Here is a 26,077-nt window from a genome sequence, read left to right as displayed (position 1 = left end):
AGCCCACCGGCGCTGCGCTCGGTTTCTCGCTGGGCCTTAGCTGCTTTCCCGCGGGGCAGGCCTCGGGACTGCAGCCTGCCATGCCTGAGCCTTCCCTCGCCTCCGTGGGTTCCTGTGCAGCCCGAGCCTCCCCGACGAGCGCCGCCCCCTGCTCCATGGCACCCAGTCCCATCGACCACCCAAGGGCTGAGGAGTGCCAGCATACGGCGCGGGACTGGCAGGCAGCTCAACCTGCAGCCCCGGTGCGGGATCCACTAGGTGAAGCCAGCTGGGCTCCTGAGTCTGGTGAGGACGTGGTGAGTCTTTATATCTAGCTCAGGGATTGTAAACACACCAATCGGCACTCTGTATTTAGCTCAAGGTCTGTGAGTGCACCAATCGACACTGTAGCTAGCTGCCCTGGTGGGGCCTTGGAGAACCTTTATGTCTAGCTCAGGGATTGTAAACACACCAATCGGCACTCTGTGTTTAGCTCAAGGTCTGTGAGTGCACCAATCGACACTCTGTAGCTAGCTGCCCTGGTGGGGCCTTGGAGAACCTTTATGTCTAGCTCAGGGATTGTAAACACACCAATCGGCACTCTGTGTTTAGCTCAAGGTCTGTGAGTGCACCAATCGACACTCTGTATCTAGCTGCACTGGTGGGGCCTTGGAGAGCCTGTGTGTCTAAACTCTGTATCTAGCTAATCTGATGGGGACATGGAGAACCTTTGTATCTAGCTCAGGGATTGTAAACGCACCAATCAGCACCCTGTCAAATCAGGCCACTCAGCTCTACCAATCAGCAGGATGTGGGTGGGGCCAGATAAGAGAATAAAAGCAGGCTGCCTGAGCCAGCACTGGCAACCCGCTGGGGTCCCCTTCCACACTGTGGAAGCTTTGTTCCTTCGCTCTTTGCAATAAATCTTGCTACTGCTCATTCTTTGGGGCCACGCTGCTTTTATGAGCTGTAACAGTCACCGCGAAGATCTGCAGCTACACTCCTGAACCCAGTGAGACCACGAGCCCACCAGGAGGAACGAACAACTCCAGACGCGCTGCCTTAAGAGCGGTAACACTCACCGCAAAGGTCTGCAGCTTCACTCCTGAGCCAGCGAGACTACGAACCCACCAGAAGGAAGAAACTCCGAACACATCTGAACATCAGAAGGAACAAACTGCAGACGTGCCACCTTAAGAGCTGTAACACTCACCGCGAGGGTCCGCAGCTTCATTCTTGAAGTCAGTGAGAGACCAAGAACGCATCAATTCTGGACACATAAGGATGCTGTCAGTACGCATGTCTCAATGAGTAACCCTGTTACTCCTGTCATCTTTTTTGCTTAACATGGGTCCATGTCAATGCTTTTCCTGTTTCCACTGGCAGAAGTGGCAGATCCTGATTTGGGACAGCTGGAATAAGTGCTGGCCAGCCAGGGGTCTGAGGCCCAGGTAAAGGAGGGATCATGGTTCAGGTCATGACTGATCCCTATTTGGCTGGCCGAGGTGCTGATCAGGAGATGGGCAGGGGTCAAGGCTGAGAACACCCAGGCAGAGCCCCCAGGCTGGGGCCAAGCCAGGATTCAAGAGCAGAGAGCCACGCGCCAGCAGATGCCTTGTACTGCAAGGTCCCAGGGATACTGCAGGAGACAAGATAGACCATTTCCAGCCTCAAGGAGCTTCCAGCAGAGACCCGAGGGAAGAGGAGGTGTTAGCCAGGTGAAAGAGGGTATTTCAGATAGAGGCAGCAGCATTTGGAAGGGTCCAGAAGTGGGAAAGCCTGACTTTCCAGGCACCGAGGGAATTTAAGTGTAGTTAGAATGAGGAGGGACGTGCAGGAGGATCCAGGAGGCCTGTGGCTCACCCTTGCTGTGAAGAGCAGCTGGGGGTTTTAGCAGAAGAATGATGGTGTCAATAGTGGACACTCAGGATGATGTCAGGGGCTGAGTAGTCTAGTCCCAAATGGATCTGAGAAGAATGAGAGCCAAGTGTGGTCAGCCTGATGCAGGGTGCAAATCACTCATTTACTAGACAAATGGGTACTGATGGCTGTTGTGTGCTGTGGCCTCTTCTTAGCTTCGTGGAATTCTTATTTGAGCAGGGGGCATAGACAGTCAATAGACAAGATGTAGTTCTGTGTGATTCAAGGTAGGTGGTTATGGGGGAGCGGTATGGGAAGATTCCCTCCACCACTTGGTAAGAAGGGACTGGGTAAGAAGCTGTGTGCCTTGCTGAGGGGGTTTTCCATTGTGTGCTGTGGGGAGCTCTGAAAGATTCTAAACAGGGGAGTTTGTGATGGGATGTGTGTTTTAGAAAAAGATTACTTTGCTAACCATGTGAGGAACAGCAAAGTCAAAATCATCCCAGCTAACACATTTCAGTGCTCACTGTGTGCTAGATGCTTTTCAGTGTTCACACGTCAACAAATTTAATGCTCACAAAAACTTATTTTCAGGTCCTGTGTTTCCTGTTACTGCGTAATAAATGTGGTGGTTTAAAATAGCACAAGTTTGTTCTCTTATGGTTCTGGAGGTCAGAAGTCCTAAAATCGAGGTGTCTGTAGGGCTACATTCCTTTTGGAGGCTCCAGGGAGAATTTATTTCCTTGCCTTCTCCAGCTTGCAGAGGCCCTTTCTTCCAGCTCTGAAGTGTGTCATTCCATTCTGCGTCCGTTGTCACTTTGACTTCTTTGACCAGTTCTACTACCTCCCTCTGACCAATTCTACTACCTCCCTCTCATAAGGACCCTGTGATGACATTGGGCCCACCCAGGTAATCCAGGATAACCTCCCCACAGCAAGATCCTTAATTTAATCATCTGCACAGTCCCTTTTGCCATACTAGATTCTGGGGATTAGAATGGGGACATCTTTTGGGGGAAATAATTATTCAGCTTGCTACAGTTAGGTACTATTATCCCCATTTTATAGACAATGATAGAATCATAGAGAGGGTAAGAAACTTGTTCAAAGTCACAGAGCAAGTAGCTCTAAAGATCACCTGGAGCCTTGTTCAGTTCACACACTGGTCCTGGACTTTGAGAGAGGTTTCTCTCATCTCAGACTTCAGTGGGCAGCTGACTGTGTGTTAGGGGTTTGAGTTGACCTCTGTCAGGGATGGCAGAAGGTACTGGTTGTGTGCCAGTACTGCGTGTCCAGGACAGGACCGGACAGTCCTAGACCTTGCCTTTGTGGGCGTGGTTGTATCATCTCACTAATAATTACATAGTTTCAGCTCGACGTTCCTGTGAAGGACAGTACAGGATGTGGTGGGAGATTGTAAGAGGGAGGCTGCTCTTGTTTGGTGGGGCGTGGGAAGGAGTCTCCAAGGAAGTGATTTCGCTGAGAGGAGCTGATTGAGGGGCGGCAAGCAGTGTGTGTGTGTGGCGGGGGTGTGGCGGCGGGGCACAGCGTGGGGGTGTGCAGTGACTGAGAGATGTTTCACGTGGGGACGAGGGACTGCAGTACAGATCCCACAGGACACAGAGGGCCCTGCTAAGGAGCTGGGATTTTTGTCGTAGGTGCAGTGGTGCATGATGGAAGGACTGATGAGATTTGGGAGCCTGGCATCATGCTTTCAGCAGAACTGTAACAAGGAACAGTGCTTAGAAGGACCTTCAGAAATCCTAGTGTGGCGTTTCTCAAACTTGAACAAGTATGCATTCTTAAAGGAAAAAATAGTCCTGCAGTGAGAGTTAAATTATGTTACTATTTACATGCATACGAACGCAAACCTGGTATAAATAGCACTTGCTCACGCCACATATAAGCAATAAAACCAAAGGAAGTGAACAGATTGAATATAAAACTATAATCAATAACATTCCACTTAAAATATTAATTCTAAAGTTTTATTTTGGTGGAACAAAATCTCTACTCCTGGCCAAGATACTTCTGATTCTCCCATTACTCTGTTCCAAGTGACTTCTTAATCCACCCAAATTTCTGTGAAGAGCTCTGGAGCTTTCTTGTTACGGGATTGGCCTTCATTTGGGTCAGGCACATTCTTTACCTGCTATGTGTATTTCTCTTCTTTCCACATCAGGACAAGACGATGAAAGTCGTATGTCTTGATATCAAATAAGCTGTTAAGAAAATACGAATGGTGGTCAGGCGTGGTGGCTTATGCCTGTAATCCCAGCACTTTGGGAGGCCAAGGCGGGCAGATCACGAGGTCAGGAGTTCGAGACCAGCCTGGCCAGTATGGTGAAACCCCATCTCTACTAAAAATGCAAAAATTAACCAGGCATGGTGGCAGGTACCTGTAATCCCAGCTACTTGGGAGGCTGAGGCAGGAGAATCGCTTAAACCCGGGAGATGGAGGTTGCAGTGAGCCGAGATCATGCCACTGCCCTCTATCCTGGACAACAGAGCAAGACTCTGTCTCAAAAAAAAAAAAAAAAAAAAAAAGAAAATAAAATAAAATACGAATGCTGGTGCTGAAGTTGTGAACTGAAAGCATGTGTCAGAGCTGTTTATGTTGTGACTTGGAGTAGGATTGTCTTAGGTTTGGTTTAGGTTACCATTAAATGAAAACATCCTCAGACACAGACCGTGTGTCATTCCATTGTGACGGAATGGTTACATCTGTGAGGAAATGGTTACATCTCAGTAATGAGAAGTGGATCAAGGCCAGTGTGTTTCGTGCCTGTAATCCCAGTGCTTGCGGAGGCTGAAGCAGGAGGATTGCTTGAGGCCAGGAGTTCAAGATCCTGCACCAAAGCAGAAAAAAATTAGCTGGGTGTGGTTGCACATACCTGTAGTCCCAGCTACTCGAGGGGCTGAGATGGGAGGATTGCTTGAGGCTGGGCATTCGAGGCTGCAGTGAGCTATGACTGGGCCACTGCACTCCAGCCTGGGCAACAGTGTGAGACCCTGTCTCTTAAATAAATAAATAAATAAATAAATAAAGTTCTAGGATCAGAGCTCAGGTTTCCTGCCTCCCAGTCCAGCACTCTCCAGCTTGCATCTTCAACAGCAGCCCTGTGCTGAGCTGCCTTGTCCAGGCCCTTGTCTTATCCATCCTGCAGGACTGGCATGATGAGCATTCTTTGCCACCAGCCTCTCCCTGTCCCAGCTCCTGCCCTCTCTCCCCTTCTGGCGTCAACATCTTAGAGTCCATCTGGCTGGATCTAACCTGAGGGTACTCTCGATACCTCTTAAGCCACATTCCAGGTCTTCCCCCTTCCAATGCTTTTCCCCATTTCCTAACCACTCACCTCCATCCTGATCCCCAGCTTTTAGGTGAGGACTTACCAGCTCTTCGGTTGCACCAGAGGACATTGTTTGTTGCTTGCTTGTCCAGGCCTGTGCACAGTGGTATTGGAAGTGGGGGGCAGTGGGGGGTGTCTCACTAGACCCTGCATGCTGAGGCTCCTGAGTGATGGCCTCCAGCAGTGGGCTCCATGGCAGACACCTGCTTTGGAACGAGGTCTGAACACAAAGGGGAAAGACAGATCTAGGAGACTGAGTTGGAGTTGCATAAGAAAGCTCCATGCATTTTTGCTGTTCATTTATGAAACCTGGATCATATTCAGCAGGAGAGTTAGGTTACCTGGCATGTAGGTGGCACTTAAGAGCTATGCGGAATGCACAGCATGTGCCTGCCACTCTCATGTGAGCATCTTACAGGGATTGATTCGTGGAGTCCTCACAGCAGTCCTTTGAGCTTGGTAGTATTTTTTATCCCTCTTATCCAGATGAGGAAATGGAGGTGCAGAGAAGTGAAGGAATATGTTCAAGATCACCTGCTACTAGGTGGAAGTGCTGGGATTTGAACCTGGACAGCCAGGTGCCAGAACTCTTGGCTGCTACATCAATCTGCCTGAAAACAAATGGTGAAATTTGAGAGACTGTAGAGACTTCTCTGCCTTCATTTTTAAGGTGAGGAGCCTGATAGCCGAAGAAAGAAGGAACTTTTTACCAACTCACCAGTGAGTAGTGACAAAGACAAGGCTCCAAACCAGCCCTCCTAATCTTCAGTCCAGGAGGCAAGGTGGTATAGCAGAAAAAACACAGGCATTCCATGTACTCGTTGACTGGGCAGGTGGTTAACTGAACATCTACTTTGTGCAGGGAATTGGACATGCAGGGGACAAAACAAAGTCTCTCACCTTGCAGAGCAAGCATTCCTTCTGCAGAAGTGTACCGAGCACCACTATGCGAGGTAGAGAGGACCTGGAGGTTAAGACTTGCCCTCAGGAAAGAGAAGCTATTACCCTGGATAGTGAGTGCTGAGACAGAGGTGGCCAGGGTGCTGTGAGGCCCTGGAATGGAACCTGAGCTGGCAAGATCAGGGGGCTTCCTGGAGGAAATGAGGGGTATTAGAACCGAGTTTTCAAGGTGATGTTGGGTTAGTTGGGGGAAGGAAGCAGGTGGGAACCAGGCAGAGCAACAGTGTGTATCGAGTCTCACAAGACAAAACCTGGCTGGGGCCAGACAGAGCTGGTTTTAAATGCAACTCTAGCACTTCGGTAAGTCCTTGCAAAGGGGCTGTGAATATCTTGTGCAGTGATACTCATTTTTTCCCTCGCCCCTACCTTCCTGCTTCCAGCTATACCACAGAGCACCTGTCCTATTAATGAAAATTGTGGGTAACCTGATTTTGTAAAGTGCTTAAGGTCTTCAATATGCAATTGAAATTTGTTGCTTAAGGAATCAACTTGTCATTTTTGGGAAATTATGTAGTCTGTATGATCACATTCTGGATCCTTTAGTATGAATAAAAACCTATTTTATGTGTGTTTATAACTAATCTTTAACGTAGGCCGGATGCGGGGGCTCACACCTGTAATCCCAGCACTTTGGGAGGCCAAGGCGGGCAGATCACCTGAGATCAGGAGTTCAAGACCAGCCTGGCCAACATGGTGAAACCCTGTCTCTACTAAAAATACAAAAATTAGCTGGGCACGGTGGCAGGCACTTGTAATCCCAGCTACTTGGGAGGCTGAGGCAAGAGAATTACTTGAATCTGGGAGACAGAGGTTGCAGTGAGCCAAAATTGCGCCACTACACTCTAGCCTGGACTGCAAGAGTGAGACTCCATCTCAAAAAAATAAAATAAAATAAAATTAAATTAAATTAAAATAAAATCTTTAATGTTATAATGTGATGCTAACATCGAAGCTTGTTTGCTCTCCTGAGCTTGGGCTGGGGGATGCTCCAGATCTGTCGTGGGCCCCTGCTACTGCCCATCTCTGCTCATTCATGTGCTCCTTGGGCTACAGGCAGGCCCCATGAGTGGTAGTTCTATTTGTAATCCAAGCATATTTAGGGTTAAAATTAATACCAAAAGCAAACAAAATAATATTGTTTAGATGCATTCAAATTCACACTTCTTGCATGTCATATTTCCTAGGTTAACCACTAGATGGACAGAAGGGGAAAATGGAATAAAAAATGTGTAGTAAATTTTAAAAAAGGAAAGGAAGAAGATGAAAAATAGAATAAGCAAGACAAATAGCTGAGAACAAGGTGGCAGATTTAAATGCAAACATATCGGTAATTATGTGTTAAATGCTCCAGTTAAATGAAAAGTTGATCTGACGGAATAAGAAAACGAAACTTAATTCTGTGTTGCTTAATATAATTATCTCACTCAGTGAAAAAACATTTGATAAAATTTACTATCTTTTTGTGATAAAAAAACAGGAAACTAGGAATGGAAGGAATTTTATTAGTTTGATTAAGGATATCTAGCAAAAAAACTTAGAGCAAATATCACATTTAATGGCAACACATTGAAAGCTTTCTTATTGAGATCGAGAAAAAGACAGGAATGCCCATTATGACCAACTCTATTCAGTTTTGTGCAGGATAGCCTTGTCAATGAAGTAAGCTGAGAATTATAAATAAAAGATGTAAGGTTTGGAAAGAAGGGAAGCAAAACTAGCATGTGTAGATAATATGGTTGCATATTTTTGCACTGAGATTTCTATGTGTAGAAAATAAAGATTCTACAGTGAAATCATGAGTATTAATAAGTTTAGGTGAATGCTGAATCCAAAATCAAGGTGCAAAACCAGTTGTATTTCTATGTATCACTAGCAAATAGAAAATAAAATATAGGCATGGAGTTTTACACCTGTAATCCCAGCACTTTGGGAGGCTAAGGCAGGAGGATCGTTTGAGCCTAGGAGTTTCAGACCAGCTTGCACAACATAGTCTGGCCTGTCTCTATAAAAAGTTAAAACAAATTAGCCAGGTGTGGTGGTGTATGCTTGTAGTCCCAGCTACTTGGGAGGCTGAGGTGGTGGGAGGATCACTTGAGCACAAGAGGCTGCAGTGAGCTATGATTGCACTACTACTGCACTGCAGCCTCGGTGACAGAGGGGGACACTGTTTTGGGTTTTTTAAATTTAAAAATATGTTTACAATAATATAAAAAATAAGATATCTGGGAAGAAATTAACAAAAGATATGCAAAACTCTGATAGGGAAAAATATACTTCATTGAGAGCTATCAAAGAACATTAAGTAACTGGTGACATATATTATGTTCGTGGATTAGTAGAGTCAGTATTTAAGCCTTTCAGTTTTCCCCAAATTGATCTATAGAGACAATATTGTACTAATCTAAATCTCAACATGATTATTTTTATGCAACTTCACAGATTCTAAAATTTATATGACCCTCAAAGGGCCAAAAATTGCCAAGACATTCTTGAAGAGAAACCTATCAGAAATCCTCTTTTTTTTTTTTACAGCTACAGAAATTATGGCTGTGTGATGTCGGCACAAGGATAAAGAGATGGGCCAGAGAAACATATGGAGAGAACCAAGAAACAGATCTGTGTTTGATTTAAGACAGAGGTGGCTCTGTAGACCAGTGAGCAGTGATGGTCTTTTTAAACAATGGTGCTGAGTCAATGAGCTACCTGGTCACACTATGTACAAAAATAAACTCCAGGTATCCGCATCAGACCTAAATGTGAAAGGAAAGCTATAAAGCTTTGAGAAAATAATACAGAGCTGTACAATAATAATACAAAGCTATAAAGCTTTGAGGAAATAATACAGTTGTTTTTGTGATCTCATTGTAGGGAGGTGTTTCTTAAAACTAGTGTACTAATCCGAAAGGAAAAGACTAATAAATTTGGCCATATTTCAATTAGGAAAGATAAATGATGAAGTAGAAAATATCCATTACACCTCTAACTAATCAAGGACATACATTGTGTATGTATAATAAATTCCCACAAACCAGTTAGGAAAATGGCAGGCAACGCAATGGAAAAATGGACAGTACTTTACTGAGTACTTAAAAATAAACATCGAAGTGGTCAATAAACATTTTCTATTAACATTGCTCTTGCTGTAAAAATTGGTACCACTGCTTTGGAAAACAGTTTGGCATTACCTACTAAAGTGAAGACACATCTGGTGGCCCAGCAGTTTTATCCCCAGGAATATATTATGGAGAAACGAGTTCCCATGTGTCCCCAGGAGACATGTACAAGAGGGTTACCTCCTCTGGGTCTAACTTGATCCTCTGTATAATGGGACTCACAGTGCTTAACCTTATAGGGAGAATTCGAATTAAATAATTGAATTAAATAGAATGTTTGTAAAGTGCATAATTTAGTGCCTTGTGTCTAGTGCATGCTTAATAGTAACTGCTTGCTAGCAATAGTAATATAATTGTTGGTTAGTCTCATCAGCTGACATCTCAGAGAAGGGCCATTTTAGGATTGGTCTTTTCTGAAGGAAACCAGAACTCTCTAAGTGATTGAAAAGTTTGAGAAGATCAAGGGACTATCCCCTTCCCATCCTTATTGTCCCATAAATTCCTAAGGGCCAGGGTTGAAGGGCAGGGGCTGAACTGTGTTGTTTTGGGGCCTGCACACCTTTGGGTAATGCGTATGGACAGCTGCTTCACTCCTGTCACTTAACTAATTTGGCAAATCACTAAATTTTCCTTTTGAACTCTATTACATGATTTTGTATCAAAAATCTCATTGTATAAAATAAAACATTAGAATGACATTTCAGTGATTTCGTGGGGGCACTCATGCAAATTAGAGATGATATACTACAGAAAACAACGTTTAAAAATCTTAAATATTGTCACTTAAGATGAAAAGATCAAAATGAGTTGAAAATAAAACAGAACTACAGAAAATGAAATCAGTAACCATTTTGTTTTCTGTAGTGTAAGACTTAAAGGAATGGGCTACTGAGTGGGACCAATGGGCTAGTTCTCTATTTCCTAGCAAATTGCCCCAAAACTTAGTGCCTTAAAACAAACATTAATTATCTTTGAGTTTCTTTGGGTTAGGAATTGGGCCTGCCTTAGCTCTGGGTGCCTCTGCCTCAAGGTGTCTCATGAGGGGCTGCAGTCAGGGTTCTGTGGGCTAGTTCTAACCAATGGGCTAGTTCTCTATTTCCTAGCAAATTGCCCAAAACTTAGTGCCTTAAAACAAACATTTATTATCTTTGATTTTCTGTGCGTCAGGAATTGGGCCTGCCTTAGCTCTAGGTGCCTCTGCCTCAAGGTCTGTCATGAGGGGCTGTAGGTACGGAGCTGTGGTCTCATCTGAAGGCTCAGCTAGGGCAGGATCCTTATTTACACTCACATGTGTAGTTGTTGGCAGGATTCAGGTCTTCACGGGCTGTTGGCCTGAGAGCCTGAGTCCCTCACTGGCTGTAGGTCAGAAGCCACTCTCAGTTTCTTGCCCCAGCCATCACTCCCAGGGCAAATTACCACATGGGCAGCTGGCTACCATCCCAGTGAGCAAGCTAGAGAGAGCAAGGCAGGGTGTGCACAGCCTTTGTCACCTAACCTCAGAGGTGACTTAGTATCACTTGCCACATTCTTTTGGTTAGAAGCAAGTCACTAGCCCACAGAGGAGGGGATTTCACAAGGGCATGAGTACCGGGAGGCGAGGGTCATTGGGGCCACTTTAGAGGCTGCCTGCCTGAATCTGCCCTTTGCCCCATAAGGAGTCATGTCCCTCCCACATGCAAAATGCACTGGCCCTCTCCCAAGCTCCCCAAACATCTCATCGCTTTATAGCATCAGCCCAAAGTCCAGATTTGTCATCTAAATCGGGTCCAGATGGGAATGAGGCTTTGGGGGACACATCTGTATAATTTGTTGCTGCATAACCAGTCACCCCAACATTTAGCAGCTTAAAACACTCTCATCTCACAGGAGGGAGGGATCACTGGGTGCTGTCTCGGCAGCTGCCTCCGTAGCTGTCCAGGTTCACGTCCTTCCACATACTAGCTGTGTGCCCTTGGGCTGGTCATTTCCCTTCTGTGCCTCACTTTCTCATCTATAAATGGGGCCAATAATATAACTTATCTACTAGGGAGAAGTAATGATTAAATGACATAATTTCTCAAGTAATTGGTGTAGTCCCTGGCACAGAGTAAGTGCTGAATAAATGATAACCATTTATAATTATTTGAATTATTTTTCTTAAGAAAAAACTTGAGAAGCTTTCTGAGAATGTAGATCGAAAAGGATAATGAGGGAGAAAAAGTGATAGGCCTAAGATACAAGAGGCAGGAATCCAACCTAAAACACTCTAGTGGTTCTTCAAGTTGTCCAAGGACATAAGAAATAATCATTAAAGTTTAAGAAACAAAAACTACTAAAGAAAAAGTATTTGTGCCTGCTGATTAAAGTATTCCGTGCGATACAAGCAGTGTTAGAATGTCAGGATACAGGAGGGGTATGGAGGGGCATGTTGGGCATGTTGAGGTAAGGCCTCATGGGAGGCAACTGAACCCCGTGGGAAATGACTGGCTCCACCCCCGTTGTCAGTCGCCTCACGTTAGAGATTGCAGACCCATTCAGTTTAGGAAATTGCAAAGGGAACCTGTGACCACACTCTCTGCAGTTGTCCACACAGCTCAGGGATTCAGACCCAGCATGAACCAGCTTTTGGCCCACATGGGACACTCTTCTGGCCTGTGCTGTGACCAACATGAGAGAGAGCAGCTTGCTTCTTCTCAGCCCCATCTCCCAGTCTGTACCAGGCTGGGCTAGAGGATGTCTGCAGGCCCTTTATCCCTGATTCAGGATCAGGACCCTACTTACCATTTGTGCCCAGAGCACTTGGCGTGGATGGGGTTCGGCAAATGCAGTTGAGTTACACTTGTGTTGAAGTGGAGTCCCAGTTGTAACTGTGATGTGTCTGCCCTCTCTGCCCAGCCTCCAGCCCTAACCTGTCTTTCTCCCTCTCTCTCATTCCCACGTCAGGCCAAGTGCAGGAACATGGAGCATGCGCTGCGGGAGAAGGCCAAGGCCTTCTGGGCCATGCGGCGCTCCTACGAGGCCATCGCCAAGCACAATCAGGTGAGCGAACGATGGGGCCAAGTGGGAAGATTGGGTCCACTCAGGGCAGTCGGGGGGAGGAGTGAAGATGTGTCAGCCGTGGCTTTGGCTCACATAACCCGCTGGGTAGAGGTGGGCTGCCTTACCTCTGATGGTCCTGTGCAGCCACGTCCTGGATGCTGACTGTGGCTTCTCTGCCTTGGCCCCTCTAAAGACCCAGGTGTGGTCATGCCAGCAGCCACAGGAGTGACTTAAAAAGCTACCAACACCATCTGCACTATGGCACATGCATCGTATCACCGCCACCTGTGTGTTCAATGATGACCTGGGACTCATGTAATTTCTTGTTTTCTTTCAGTTCCCACATCCACTCCATCAGCAGTCCTATTCCCCTATCTCCAAAGTACATTATTTCTGTAAAACCCTCCACCCTCTGGTCCAGGTCATCATCGTCTTTCACTGGGCCTCCTGCCTGGGCCTCATGCTTTCATTCTTGTGCATTCTCCTTTCCATGGACTGGGGTGATCGTTTAGAGAAAAACACCAGCTGTGCCTCTCCTCTGCTTAAAACTGCCAGTGGCTTCCAGTCACCCTCAGTACCACCCAGATTCCTTACCATGGCCTCCAAGGCCATCGCCTGACTCTGCCTATCCTCAACCCCATTTACTTCTCTGCCTCACCTTCTTTCTGTCCCTTAAGCAAACTAAGTCTTCTCCCCAGAACACACGCCCAGCATCTTTGCCATTAAAATCTCAGCTCAGATGTTCCCTTAAAGAAGCTTTTCCTGATCATCCTCCTCTTTTACTCGATGGCATAATTTCCTGGTTTATTTTCTTGATGACACTTCATTACCTGTAATTACCTTTTGTTTTCTATTTGCTTTTTATCCCCTCCTGTCAAAATGTAATGAAAACGGGGCACACTATTGCCAGTTATCTAGAGGAGTTCTTGGCACACAATAGGTGACCAATAAAAATGTTTGTTGATTGAATGAGTGAAGTGGGTAGGTGACCAATAACTGTTAATCAAATGAATGAATGGGCTCCCTCTGTCCGCATTCTGGTTGTTCTGCCTGGCACTCTCTCTTCTTCCAGGTCCTGTGTGGATTGGCAACCTTGTTTCTGACTGTTGATCTTGGCTCTGGTCTTTGGCTTTCTGAAGTGGTTGCTTCTAGTAATTACCACTCTGTTAGACTCGTCTTAGTCACAGCTGAGCCATGCCTGGTCCAGGTTGCTGGACGCTGTTCTCAGGAGCCTGCGGTCCCCTCCACCATGTGTCCATAGGTGAGGATTAGTCCCAGGAAAGAGCCTCATTAACATCTGGCTGTGGAGTTTACCCTGAGCCACAGAGCTGGTGGAACAGTGTGGAAGAAAGGATTATGTGACACACTGGGCACCAGGGCAGTAACCGCAAAGCAGACCTATTTCCAAATTTAAGCCCAGTTCCCCAGCAAATCCCTCAACCCCCTCCAAGCTAATCCCCTCCTCTGTAAAAAGAGGGCAATTCCCTTTTACTAGGATTTTTAAAAAAAAATTTAGATCAGATAATGCATATAAGTGCCTAACAGAGACAAGTCATTAACATTTCTGATGTCTAATAGACCAACAAACTGGTGAGAGAGAGTTTTCACTTTTTTCAGTAGGTTATTTTGTCATCTGATGTCAGAGCCATAAATACATGTTGAAATTCCAACTCCAAATAGCGATTACGAACCTGCTGCTGCTGGAGTTTGTTGAGTTGTTTTTCCAGTAGTCATGGTGGAGTCATGTAGCTTTATCATTGTTCTCTTACTTGATTTCCTTTTGTGACTAAAGCCATATGACTGGCTTGCCTTGTACAGGACTGGGTTGGGGATACTTAGGGAGTATCTGTCTGTCCGTGTGGTGGCATTGCCTGCGCATCCCAGGGAGTGTCGGAGTCCTGAGCTTTTTTGCTGAGGCTGAGGGTAATGAGGTCACATGGGAAGCCCCTAGGATTCCAGCCTGATTAATACTTTTTCTATTAAATTCAGTTAATCAGGTCGATGAGAAAAGTGAAAGTTCTGGTGTTTGTTCCTTTACAGTGAGGCCGTGATTACCCATGGTGAGTGGGCAGGAGTTGACCTTGCACTTGCTGGTTTTTCCTGCCATGCTGTGTTCTTGATGTTTTTGTGTGATAAGAATTACTGGGGAGAGGAGAGCATCAGGATAAATAGCTAATGCATGCGGGGCTTAATACCTAGGTGATGGGTTAACAGGTGCAGCAGACCACCATGGCGCACATTTACCTATGTAACAAACCTGCATGTCCTGCACATGTATCCTGGAACTTAAATGTGGAAAAAAAAAAAAAAAGAGAATCACCCTGGATTCTACTCTCTCCAATGCAGACATTATCAGTCTTTTCAGCCTGATAGGTTAACCATGCTGTTTGTCCTCATTTGCATTTCTTTGATTATTGGTAAGTTTGTACATCTTTTCACAAGCATAATAGCCATTTATGCTTCTTCTGTGAATGCTAATTCACATTCTTTTTTTCCCTTGGAATATTTGTCTTTTCTCTTAGTGGATTTGTAAGAGTGCTTTGTACATTAAGAATAATAGCCGTTTGTCATAAATGTTGCAAATATATTTCCTAGTTTGTCATTTCTTTTTCAGTGGATCATTTTCAATTTTTTTGGCCATTTTCATTTTTTCAGTGAATCCTTTTCATATATTTTCAGAGCTGTAAACATACAAACAGTCCCTGGCTTACGATTTTTTGACTTTACGGTGGTACGAAAGCAATATGCATTCAGTAGAAACTGTACTTTGAGTACCCATACAACCATTCTGTTTTTCCCCTTCAGTACAGTATTCAATAAATTACATGAGACACTCAGTGCTTTATTATGACATAGGCTTTGTGTTGGATGATTCTGCCCAAGTGTAGGCTAATGTGAGTGTCCTGGGCACGTTTAAGGTAGGCTAGGCTAACCTATGATGTTTTTAGTAGGTTAGGTGTATTCATTGCTTTGACTTAACTATTTTTCAACTTATGATGGGTTTATTGGGATGTAACCCCATCATAAGTTGAGGAGCATCTATATTTAACTTTCATTCCAAAGATGAGATTACTAACCTGCCATTGCCACAGCACACATTTTGAATGGTTTTTCTAACAGTTGCCATGGAATTGTATTTTTGTCTTTAACTTTATGATAATCTGTTGCCATACACACCTCTTATTTTTCTGTGTATTCAGTTATCTCATTCTTTCTTCGAGGCTTCTCAGTTTCATACTGTGCCAAGGAATGTCTTTCTTGTTCCAAGCTGAGAAATATTTATTTGCTTTTTCTTTAAGTACATTTATGGTTTTATCTTCCCTTTTAAAAAACTTTTTGTGAGGCTGGGCACGGTGGCTCACGCTTGTAATCCCAGCACTTTGGGAGGCCGAGGTGGGCGGATCATCTTAAGTCAGGAGTTCGAGACTAGCCTGACCAACATGGCAAAACCCCATCTCTATTAAAAAATACAAAAATTAGCTGGGCGTGGTGGCGTCTGCCTGTAGTCCCAGCTATTTTGGAGGCTGAGGCAGGGAAAATTGCTTGAACCCAGGAGGCAGAGGTTGCAGTGAGCCAAGATCACACCACTGCACTCCAGCCTAGGTGAAAGAGCGAGACTCAGTCTCAAAAAGAAAAAAAAAAAACAAACTTTTTGTGGTTGTGATTTGGAGTGTGTATATTATTTTAATGATTGTTTTAAAATGAATGCTTCCTACTGCTCTTTTGGTAAAGCCTCTGGATCAGACAAATTTTAAGTCCTAAGATTGGAAGGTAAATACTTAAAAAAAAATCATTGCTATTTGTAGCCATTCATTTCTATGATTCAGGACTTCCCTTGTTATGGTGCAACCTAAAGAAGGAACTGAACATTGTATGTAGATGAGATTATAGTACTACAGTTGCCGTCTATATAAGCTCTGATTTTATTTTTAAAAACCCTGTCAAAACAATCTAGTATTAGGTTGTTGGACTTTCCCATTTGAAATCTGAACTTAGAAATTTGTGCTTATAAACTATTATGTTGATATTTTATCTGTAGGGGTTCTATACATGATTTATTTGAACATAAAGTTCCTTTGCTAAAAATGGGAAAGTTGCTGGGCTATGGATGTTCTCTCCACATCTGACCCCTGAATCCCTCCTGCTGTCTTCTGTAGGTGGAGGCTGCATGGCTGGAAGGCCGGATCCGGCAGGAGTTTGATAAGCTTCGCGAGTTCTTGAGAGTGGAGGAGCAGGCCATTCTGGATGCCATGGCCGAGGAGACAAGGCAGAAGCAACTTCTGGCCGATGAGAAGATGAAGCAGCTCACAGAGGAGACAGAGGTGCTGGCACATGAGATCGAGCGACTGCAGATGGAGATGAAGGAGGACGACGTTTCTTTTCTCATGGTAAGGAGCTCAGCGTCTGGATTCAGTGACAGGGCCAGATGTTCCGGGACCAGCTGGGAGCCATAGCCCACCAGCCCTGGCCAACCTCATCTACCTGGAGCTTCCTGGGTATTGGCCTGGAGGAGCTCACAAGTGACCTGCTCTGCTTGTGTCATGAAACTAAAAAGACTTATCAGGGCGGAGTTCCTTGAAACCCTCTTATTTCTTCCTCACTCTTCTTTTTTTTAGAGACAGGGTCTTGCTCTGTCACCCAGGCTGGAGTACAGTGGGTGATTATAGCTCAGTGTAACCTCAAAGTTATGGGCTCAAGTGATCCTCTCTCCTTAGCCTCCTGAGTAGCTGGGACTACAGGCACGAGCCACCATGCCCAGCTAATGTTTTTCATTTAACAGTCAGGTAGGGGTGAGGGGGTCTCACTATGTTGCCCAAGCTGGTCTTGAATCCCTGGCCTCAAGTGATGCTTCCACCTTGGCCTCCCAGGTACTTGGACTACGGCGCACCACTGTGCCCAGCTCCTGTCTCTTCTTTCTTCCTTTCTCTTGCCCTCTCTCTTACTCTCGTTTTTTTCCTGTCTCTACCTTTTAACAAAATGAATTCTTTTAAAAACATTCACGTATTTAAATTTTTTATTTAAATATAATGCCTTGGCTTTCTGTCTTCTTAAGAAAAGGATGATTCCATTCTCTCTTTAAAAAAAAACAATATTATTCATTTTTTCTTCCTTGTATTGATTTATTTCCTCCCCATGAGCCATTGGTCCTTACAAATTTCCTACAGGGAAATTTCTGGGCTTGAAAGCTGGTCTGTAAACTGGCCAGGGTGGAGAGGTGTCTCCTGTACCTGGAAAACAGCTGACTGCTGTGGAAGGGGTGTCGCTGTAGATCAGAGTGGGAGGCGACAGGGACAGTTATCTGTTCGGGCAGTGTCATCTCCTGGGTGGGTCCTTTAGGAGTTTTCCACCTCACTCAAAGCCTGGAACCATGAAGTCTCCTGTCTCCAAAATGTCCCTGATTATGAGATCATTCTGTGTTCAGAGCTGTCTCTAAAAAGAAAAATGAAGAAAAAAAAAAAAGAAAAAGAAAAATCATTTTGTGGGATCTAAAAGCTGTGTGTCTTGAGGATTCTGTTTAGGGAATTGGGAGTATTATCTGCCCAGTACCCAGGGTGCTTTCACGGATGATTTTGGTTTGTGACTCCTTTTTATTTTTTATTAACAACTTTATTGAATTATAATTTACATGCTAAACAATTCACCCATTTAAAACGTACCACTCAGTGATTTTTAGTATATACAGAGTTGTGCAACCATCAAGACAATTTTAGAACATTTCATGCCTCCAAAAGCAGCCCTGCTTTAGCTGTCACTCCCCAGTTCCTCCTCCCACATAAAAACTGCTACCTAAATTGAGTCTAACAGAGTGGTAATTACTAGAATTAGCAGCCCCTGGCAACCCCTAATCTACATACTATCTATATAGATTTACCTATTCTAGACATTTCAAATGCATGGAATTATATAACATGTAACCTTTTGTGACTGCCTTCTTTCAGTCAGCATATTTTGAAACATCATTCATGTTGTAGCATCTATCAGTACTTCATTCTTTTTTATGGCCAAATAATATTCCATGGCATAGATATACAATCATGCACTGCTTAGTGATGGGGATATGTTCTGAGAAATGTATTATTAGGCAGTTTCTTCATTATGCAAATGTCATGGAGTGTGCTTACACAAGCCTACATGGTGTAGCCTACTGCACACCTAGATTATATGGAATAGCCTTTTGCTCCTAGGCTACAGACCTGTACAGCATGTTGCTGTACTGAATACTGTAGGCAACTGGAGCCCACTATTAAGTATTTGTGTATCTAAACATAGAAAAAGTACAGTAAAAATACAGTGATATAATCTCATGGGACCATAGTCATATATGTGGTTCCTTGTTGACTGAAACATCGTTACGTTGCACATGGCTATATTACATTTTATTTATTGATTTATCAGTTGGTGGTTGCTGTGGTTTAAATATGTTCCCCAAAATTTATGTGTTACAAACTTAATCCCCAATGCAACAGTGTTGCGTGGTGGAGCCTAATAAGAAGTGATTGGGTCATGAGAGCCCTCATGAATGGGTTAATGTTGTTACTGGCAGAGTGGGTTAGTTATTGAGAGAGTGGGCTTGTTATAAAAGTGAGTTTGGGCCCCTCTTGCTCTCTTGCTCCTGGTCTTATGTGTGGTCTCTTGCCCTTCTTCCTTCTGCCATGGGATGACACAGCATGGGGGCTCTCATCAGATGCTGGTGCCATGCTCTTGGACTTCCCAGCTTCAGAACCACAAGTGAAATAAACTATTGTGTATAAATTACCCAGTCTGTGGTATTTTGTTACAGCAACACAAAATGAACTAAGACAGTGGTCATTTGGGTTGTTTCTATTTTGGCTATTATGAATAATATGACTGTAAACATTCAGGTAGCAATTTTTATGTGGACATGTTTTCATTTTTCTTGGAAATATGTCTGGGAGTAGATTTGCTGGATCAAATGGTAACTCTAGGTTTAACTATTGGAAGAACGGCCAGGCCACTATTCAGAGCAGCTATATCATTTTATATTCCCATCAGGAGTGTATGTGGATTCCAGTTTCTCCATATTTTTGCCAAAATTTGTTTTTTTAAAAATTATAACCATCCTTGTAGGTGTGAAGTGCGATCTCCTTGTGTATTGCATGTCATCACATCCCTGATGGCTAATGACCTGGAACATCTTTTCATGGGCTTTTTGATCATTAGTAGATCTTCCTTGGACAAATGTCTATTCAGATCCTTTGCCCATTTTTAATGTGGGTTGTCTTTTTATTGTTGAGTTGTAAGAGTTCTTTATATAGTCTAGATATAAGTTCTTTATCGGTTTTAGCTATTCATGTGGGTCTTTGATGCATTTTGAGTTTTTTTTTTGTATATGGTATAGTAAGAGTTAGTCCAACTTCATTTTTTTTTTTTTTTTTTTGCATGTCAACATACAGTTTTCCCAGTACCATTGTACCATTTGTTGGAAACTTTCAATTCTATTCCATTGATCTCAGCGCCTGTTTTTATATTAGTACCATACTATCTTGATTACTGTTGATTTGTAGTAAGTCTTGAAATTGGAGATTATGAGTCTTCCAATGTTCTTCTTTTTCAAGGTGGTTTTGGCTATTCTGGGTCCCTTGAAATTTCGTGTGAATTTTAGGATCAGTTTTTTAGTTTCTGCAAAGAAGCCAGCTAGGATAAGGGATTGTACTGAATCACTAGATCAACTTAAGGAGTCTCTTCTTATGTTTTCTGTTGCTATGACAGAATATCACAGACTGGGTAAATTATAAAACAATACAAGTTTATTCAGCTCAGTGTTCTGGGTGAGGCCAGGAAGTCCAGGAGCATGATGGCTCTGGCATTTGGTGTGGGTCATCTCATGGCAGAAGGAGGAAATGAGTGCAAGACAGAGTAGTTGCTCATTGCTTTATAGCAACTCAGTCTCATGACAACTAAACCACTTCACAATAATGATATTAATCCATTTGTGAGGGCTCTGCCCTCATGACCCAGTCACCTCTTTTTAGGCCTTATCTCCCAACACTGTTGCATTGGGGATTCAGTGTTTAACACATGAAGTTTTGGATAATATGTTCAAATCACAGCAGGGATGTTATTGTTAACATCTTGACACTATTAAGACTTATGATCCATGGAATGCATGACTTCTTTTGAGGTCAGAAACGTATACATTTCCTCTACATCTGTGTCTCTGTGTTGTTATTCTTTATTTTTATTTTTTTTCAGAAACACAAGAGCCGAAAACGCCGGTAAGTTGCCAAAGCTGGTGGAGGGGAGGGGAAGAGTCGGCAGAAATACCAGGGGTGCAAACTCCAGTGGCCCCGGGGCAAGCAGGTAACAGCCAGCTGGGTGCACCAGCCTATATGAGCTGCTGGCCCTGGTTTTAGAGGGAGAGGTGGACAATGGCCAGGTGGAGAGAGCCCTCTCACAGTATCCAGTTCCAGTTGGCTCTGGGGCAGTGTTGTTCTCCTGAGTGTGGAGGGTCCCCACCTGCTGTGCAGGGAAGGAGAACACTGTCTTGCACGTGGCTTGCATTTCTCGGGGCCACTCAATGTCAGGCTTCTTTCTTGATCAGCCCCCTCCCTCTGAGAGCCTTAGGCCATGGTGGTTTGTGTTGATGGTTGTTGGGTTCACAGGGATGAATGAGGAAAAGCTGTTTCCCAGTCAGAGCTGTCCAAAGATGGAATAGAGTGCTTTTGGAGGGAATGAGTTCCCTGTGCTCACTTCCCACTGGCAGTGTGCAAGCAAAGGCCAGAGGACATCTTGGGATTGTTGGACTAGAGCATTCTTAGGGTCCCTTCCAACTCAGACATCCCGTGAGCCGGATGTGTATGTGTGATTTCTGCCTGCAAGGATGGCAGCCATGTTGGAGAACCTCCTGTTTGTATTTCTCCTAGTTGGGGCAGGGTGAGCCCTCGGATTGAATGGTGAAGGGAGGTAGCAGCCCTTTTGGCCTTGGCCCATCTCCCATCATGGCCCAGTCCAGTCTTGTCTTGGGGAAGGTGGCCAGGAAACTTGGGCCTGAGGGAAGGGAATGAGTCCTATTGCTGGTTTCCAGTTGGCCCAGTTTGGCCCAGGTTGCATGGCTCTGGCCCTGCCCACCACACCCATTGTACTTTTCCAGACTCTTCTGCACCATGGAGCCAGAGCCAGTCCAGCCCGGCATGCTTATCGATGTCTGCAAGTACCTGGGCTCCCTGCAGTACCGCGTCTGGAAGAAGATGCTTGCATCTGTGGAATGTGGTGAGCAGGGGTGCAGGCAGGTGTCCCAAGCATGGGTGGAAGCCCTTCGTGTTAGCAAAGAGGCACCAGGGCTGGTCTCTGCCGGGCCCACCTCCCACCTCCTCAGAGCTCCCCTCCTCTCTCAGCTGATCCTCTGCCAGTCCCTCGCAGGCAGGTTCCTGTACCCTGGTCTTTTCCAGTCTGCCCAACACCTCCAACCCTCCCGGTAGAATGCCTTCTCTCAGGGCCCTGACACTTGGTCCCTTCTTCAGAGAGGGAAACTGGCTTTCTTGTCTATTCAGAACTGTGTTTTGTATGATAAAAGACCTCCTGCATCTGGGATCGCCTCTCCCAAGGCGACTGCAGCCCACATGAGCCACAGTGTCCTGGTTTTACAGGGAGGAATATCACTGACTCAGGGAATGGGCCATGCTGTCCTAACATCCCTTGGTCGTGTGAGTGTTAAGAGTCTCTGCCTGTATGAGTTCCTGTGGCTGCCATAACGAAGGACTGCAAACTGGAAAATGACAGAAGTTGACTCTCTTACAGTTCTGGAGGCTAGAAATCCAAAATCCAGATGTTGGCAGGACCAGGCCCCCTCTGAAACCTGTAGAGGAGAGTCTTCATTTCCTCTTCCGTCTCCTGGTGTCTCCTGGCCATTCTTGGCCTTATTGGCTCCCCCTCAGCACTTTGATCCTCACCTCCACCATCACACAGCATTCTCCCCTGTGTATCTGTGTCTGTCTCCTCTTTATTATAAGGACACGGGTCATATTGGATTGGGGACCCTCCTCCAGTCTTCATCTTAACTAATACATGTACAACCACCCCATTCCCAAATAAGGTCACACTCGGAGGTACCAGGGGTTGGGACTGCTGCATATCTTCTGGGGGATACAGCCCAACCCCTGCCACCGCTCCAGCCCTGGGCCACTCCTTGCATGGACTTGGGGCCACGTGGGACACAGTAGTTGGTTTGTGGGGCTGGAGATATCCACGTGTGGCCTAAGGGACCTCAGGTTTGCTGATTCCCCATTTCCGCCTCTGCTCATAGTACCCTTCAGCTTTGACCCCAACACCGCAGCCGGCTGGCTCTCCGTCTCTGACGACCTCACCAGCGTCACCAATCACGGCTACCGCGTGCAGGTGGAGAACCCGGAACGCTTCTCCTCGGCGCCCTGCCTGCTGGGCTCCCGTGTCTTCTCGCAGGGCTCGCACGCCTGGGAGGTGGCCCTTGGGGGGCTGCAGAGCTGGCGGGTGGGCGTGGTACGTGTGCGCCAGGACTCGGGTGCTGAGGGCCACTCGCACAGCTGCTACCACGACACACGCTCGGGCTTCTGGTATGTCTGCCGCACACAGGGCGTGGAGGGGGACCACTGCGTGACCTCGGACCCAGCCACGTCGCCCCTGGTCCTGGCCATCCCACGCCGCCTGCGTGTGGAGCTGGAGTGTGAGGAGGGCGAGCTGTCTTTCTATGATGCGGAGCGCCACTGCCACCTATACACCTTCCATGCCCGCTTTGGGGAGGTTCGCCCCTACTTCTACCTGGGGGGTGCGCGGGGCGCTGGGCCTCCAGAGCCTTTGCGCATCTGCCCCTTGCACATCAGTGTCAAGGAAGAACTGGATGGCTGAGCTGGCCCGGGGCTGCCCTGGTCTTGTGCCACAGCACTGTTTTCTTTCTGCCCTCTTCCTAATGCCCACACTGCTTGGGCACTATTGCACCCCTGCCTCCTTGCCAGGCTCTTCCTCTTGTCCCGCCTGGTCCTTTTCCATGACTCCAGACTGTGCCTCTCTCCATGTTTGGTCCCTTCTGTGCCCACGGTCAGGAGCTATTCGGGTGGCACCTTGCTGGCCAGGCTCTCCCGAGTTGTGGCACCTCCACAATGTGAATTTTCTGAATCCCCATTCCAGGATTTCTGGGAATAATGTTTACTTCTAGAATGGGCCTGTTGAAAACCATCTCATCCAGGTGTGGTAAAGCCATTGGATGAGGAGGGGACTGCCATGGAAAGGAGAGTTTGTTACTTAGGGTTCCGAGGGGAGGGGCCACATAGGAAAGCCCCACGGTGGGTCAGAAGGCGGAAGGAGGGAGGGGAATGTGTGGGCAAGAGACTTCCTCTGGTTTCCTCAGGAGGAAATGGGCAAGGCAGAGTAAGCAGGGGAGACAGGTTTAAGGGTAGCTGGCTTGAGTAATTTCAGTGGGTCTCAGGATAGGGGCTGCCCTTTTTGTCTGATACCTGGCCCCGGGATAGTCAGGACAGGTGAATGTTGGCCTGGGGTGTGACGGCCCTGGGAGAGCCATGTGAAGGAGGCAGCTGGTGCCATCGCTCCAGATTAGTTGGTTTCCATAGGAAAGGCATGCTTTCAGCCAGATGCTTGCCATCTCTAGGGATTGGGGGATTGGCTAGCCTGGGAGGATCAGTCTGTCCAGGTCAGCGAGGCCCCAGATACCAGAGCATCAAGAGTACAGGAAATACAGTTAATGCAAGGCCTCTGTGTGGCTGGATCCCCTGTCTCCATCAGATCAGCTCTGATTGATCTATCCTTGCACAATTTCTTCTGAACACAGGGTTCCAGAGCACTTAAACACAACATTTTTTAAATCATGGTTTTGGCCTATTTCCTTGCCAGGCCCGTTTCCCCACCAGGAAATGAGATAGGAGGACTGGATGAGGATGTCCTGTTATAGCTGCTGTGGAGGAAATTCCTCCGGTTAATTCTCATCAGCGTCTGCAGAAAGGAAGGAAAGAGGGCACCCTTTTCAGTTGGGAAGAAAGGAGAGGGGTGGCGCCATGGACGTGGCCCTAAACGCTGTGGGAGAGGGAAGAGGAGGCTGGGCCTCGCTGCCCTCTTGTCTCTGCTGACTTCAGCCTGGTCATGCTTGCTCTGCTACTTGCGATTTCATCCCTAATTTCTTCCTCCACCATGCCTGCAGACTTTTCCCTGGGCTTGTTTTTTCTCCCACATATCTGAAGAGAGTTTTTAATCGTCATCATGTTCCAGGAAGTGACATCATAAAAGGAAATATTTTTTTTTCCTAGGAGCAGTGTTAAAATCTGGGTCACATTCCTGACCAAGAACAGCATCTTGCCTTCTGCCCATCCCCTTCAGTTCACAAAAGCTGACATTTTAAACAAATCATGACTCACACCTATTAATTGGTTATAAATATGTTGTGTACACTGGTTAGATAAAACTTACGGCCACAAGGAGGGCCCAGGTAGGCGATGTCAGTGTGTGAAGGGGCTGGATTGGGCGTGGCGAGGATGTTGGCAAACAGTGCATGCACCTGGTTGGAAGATGCTCAGCCTCACAAAAGCTCCAAGCCCTTTGGGAGCCAAAGCATCTGAGAGTGTGACCCTCTCCTGTAAAGTATTTATCCCACCCATTAATATAATTTCTGTATAATAAACTTGACCTGAAATTATTTCATTCTTTATATTAAACTTTTAAAAATGTTTTTTATTTTCACCTTAGATATGGGAAGAGTTTTTTTTTTTTTTTTTAACAGGATAATTTGAGCAGGCTAGGCCTCTTAAAAAAATATTTGAGCTAAAACTCATTTTTCTTTTGGCATTTTCTTTTTAATGTTCTTATAAGCAAAGTTCATGTTGTAGCATGTGTTCAACTTTATTTTTTCATCGGGTAATATTCCATTGTATGGAATGGTAGTACTACATTTTATTTATCATGCATTGATTGGTGGACATTTGGATTGTTTCTACTTCTTGACTATTATACACAATGCTGCTAGGAACTTTTGTGTATGAGTTTTTGTGTGGAGATATGTTTTCATTTCTCTTTGGTATATGCCTGGGAGCAGATTTGCTGGATCGTATGGGAACTCTGTTGAACCCTTAAGGGACTCCCAAACTGTTTTCCAGTGTGGTGACACAATCTTCTATCCCATCAACAGGGCATGAGGGTTCTGATGACTCCACATACCTCAGTGCTTTTTATTATCTATCTTTTAACTTCGCCATCCTAGTAGGGGTAATGCGGCATCTCATTGTGATTTTGGTTTGCATTTCCCTGATGGCGAATGATATTGAGCATCTTTTCATGAGCTTATTGGCCATTTGCATATCTTCTTAGGACAGCTATCTTTAGATCACTTGCTCATTTTTTAATTGGGTTATTTGTCTTTTCATTATTGAGTTCTAAGAGTCCTTTTATAGCCTGGCACAAGTCCCTTTGACTGGTATATGATTATAACATTTTTCTCTGTGAGCTGTTTCATTTCCTTGATGATGTCCTTTGAAATACTAAAGCTTTTAATTTTGATGATGTCCAGTTTTTATTTATTTTTTCTTTTGTTGTACATGTATCCTAGAAATCGCACTTTTGATACTGCCCTTAGGTCCATGTAAGTTCTGGGTTTTGGCTCAGGGATGGAGCAGTTGTTCTGTTGGCAGGAAGCCCTAGTCCATGAGTTCATTAATTCTTCCCTGAAGCCCCTCTCCTGCCCTTGCCTTCCACTCACCCTCTGTCACTCTCCTTCTCATTACTGTGTCCAGGCTCAAAGCAGCAGCTCCCTGGGAAGGCCCCCGTTCTCCAGTTTCTCCCACTTTTGCATCCATTCCACAT

General features: G+C 45.5%; 1 protein-coding gene across 1 annotated transcript in view; it reads left to right on the top strand.

Moving 5' to 3' along the window:
- Positions 1-25,774, top strand: part of TRIM35 (tripartite motif containing 35) — a 28,109-nt gene extending 2,335 nt beyond the window's left edge. The window contains exons 2-6 of the mRNA XM_054499817.1: positions 12,185-12,280; positions 16,438-16,668; positions 20,495-20,517; positions 21,393-21,511; positions 22,545-25,774. Coding sequence (XP_054355792.1) covers positions 12,185-12,280; positions 16,438-16,668; positions 20,495-20,517; positions 21,393-21,511; positions 22,545-23,122 — 1,047 coding nt within the window. The 3' untranslated portion in view covers positions 23,123-25,774. The remainder of the gene's footprint in view (positions 1-12,184; positions 12,281-16,437; positions 16,669-20,494; positions 20,518-21,392; positions 21,512-22,544) is intronic.
- Positions 25,775-26,077: the final 303 nt, after the last annotated feature.

Source organism: Pongo pygmaeus, chromosome 7 (genome assembly GCF_028885625.2).
Source record: "Pongo pygmaeus isolate AG05252 chromosome 7, NHGRI_mPonPyg2-v2.0_pri, whole genome shotgun sequence".
Lineage (NCBI taxonomy): Eukaryota > Metazoa > Chordata > Mammalia > Primates > Hominidae > Pongo > Pongo pygmaeus.
The sequence above is the reverse complement of the archived record's forward strand: the minus strand, read 5'-3'. Positions and strand labels throughout refer to the sequence as shown.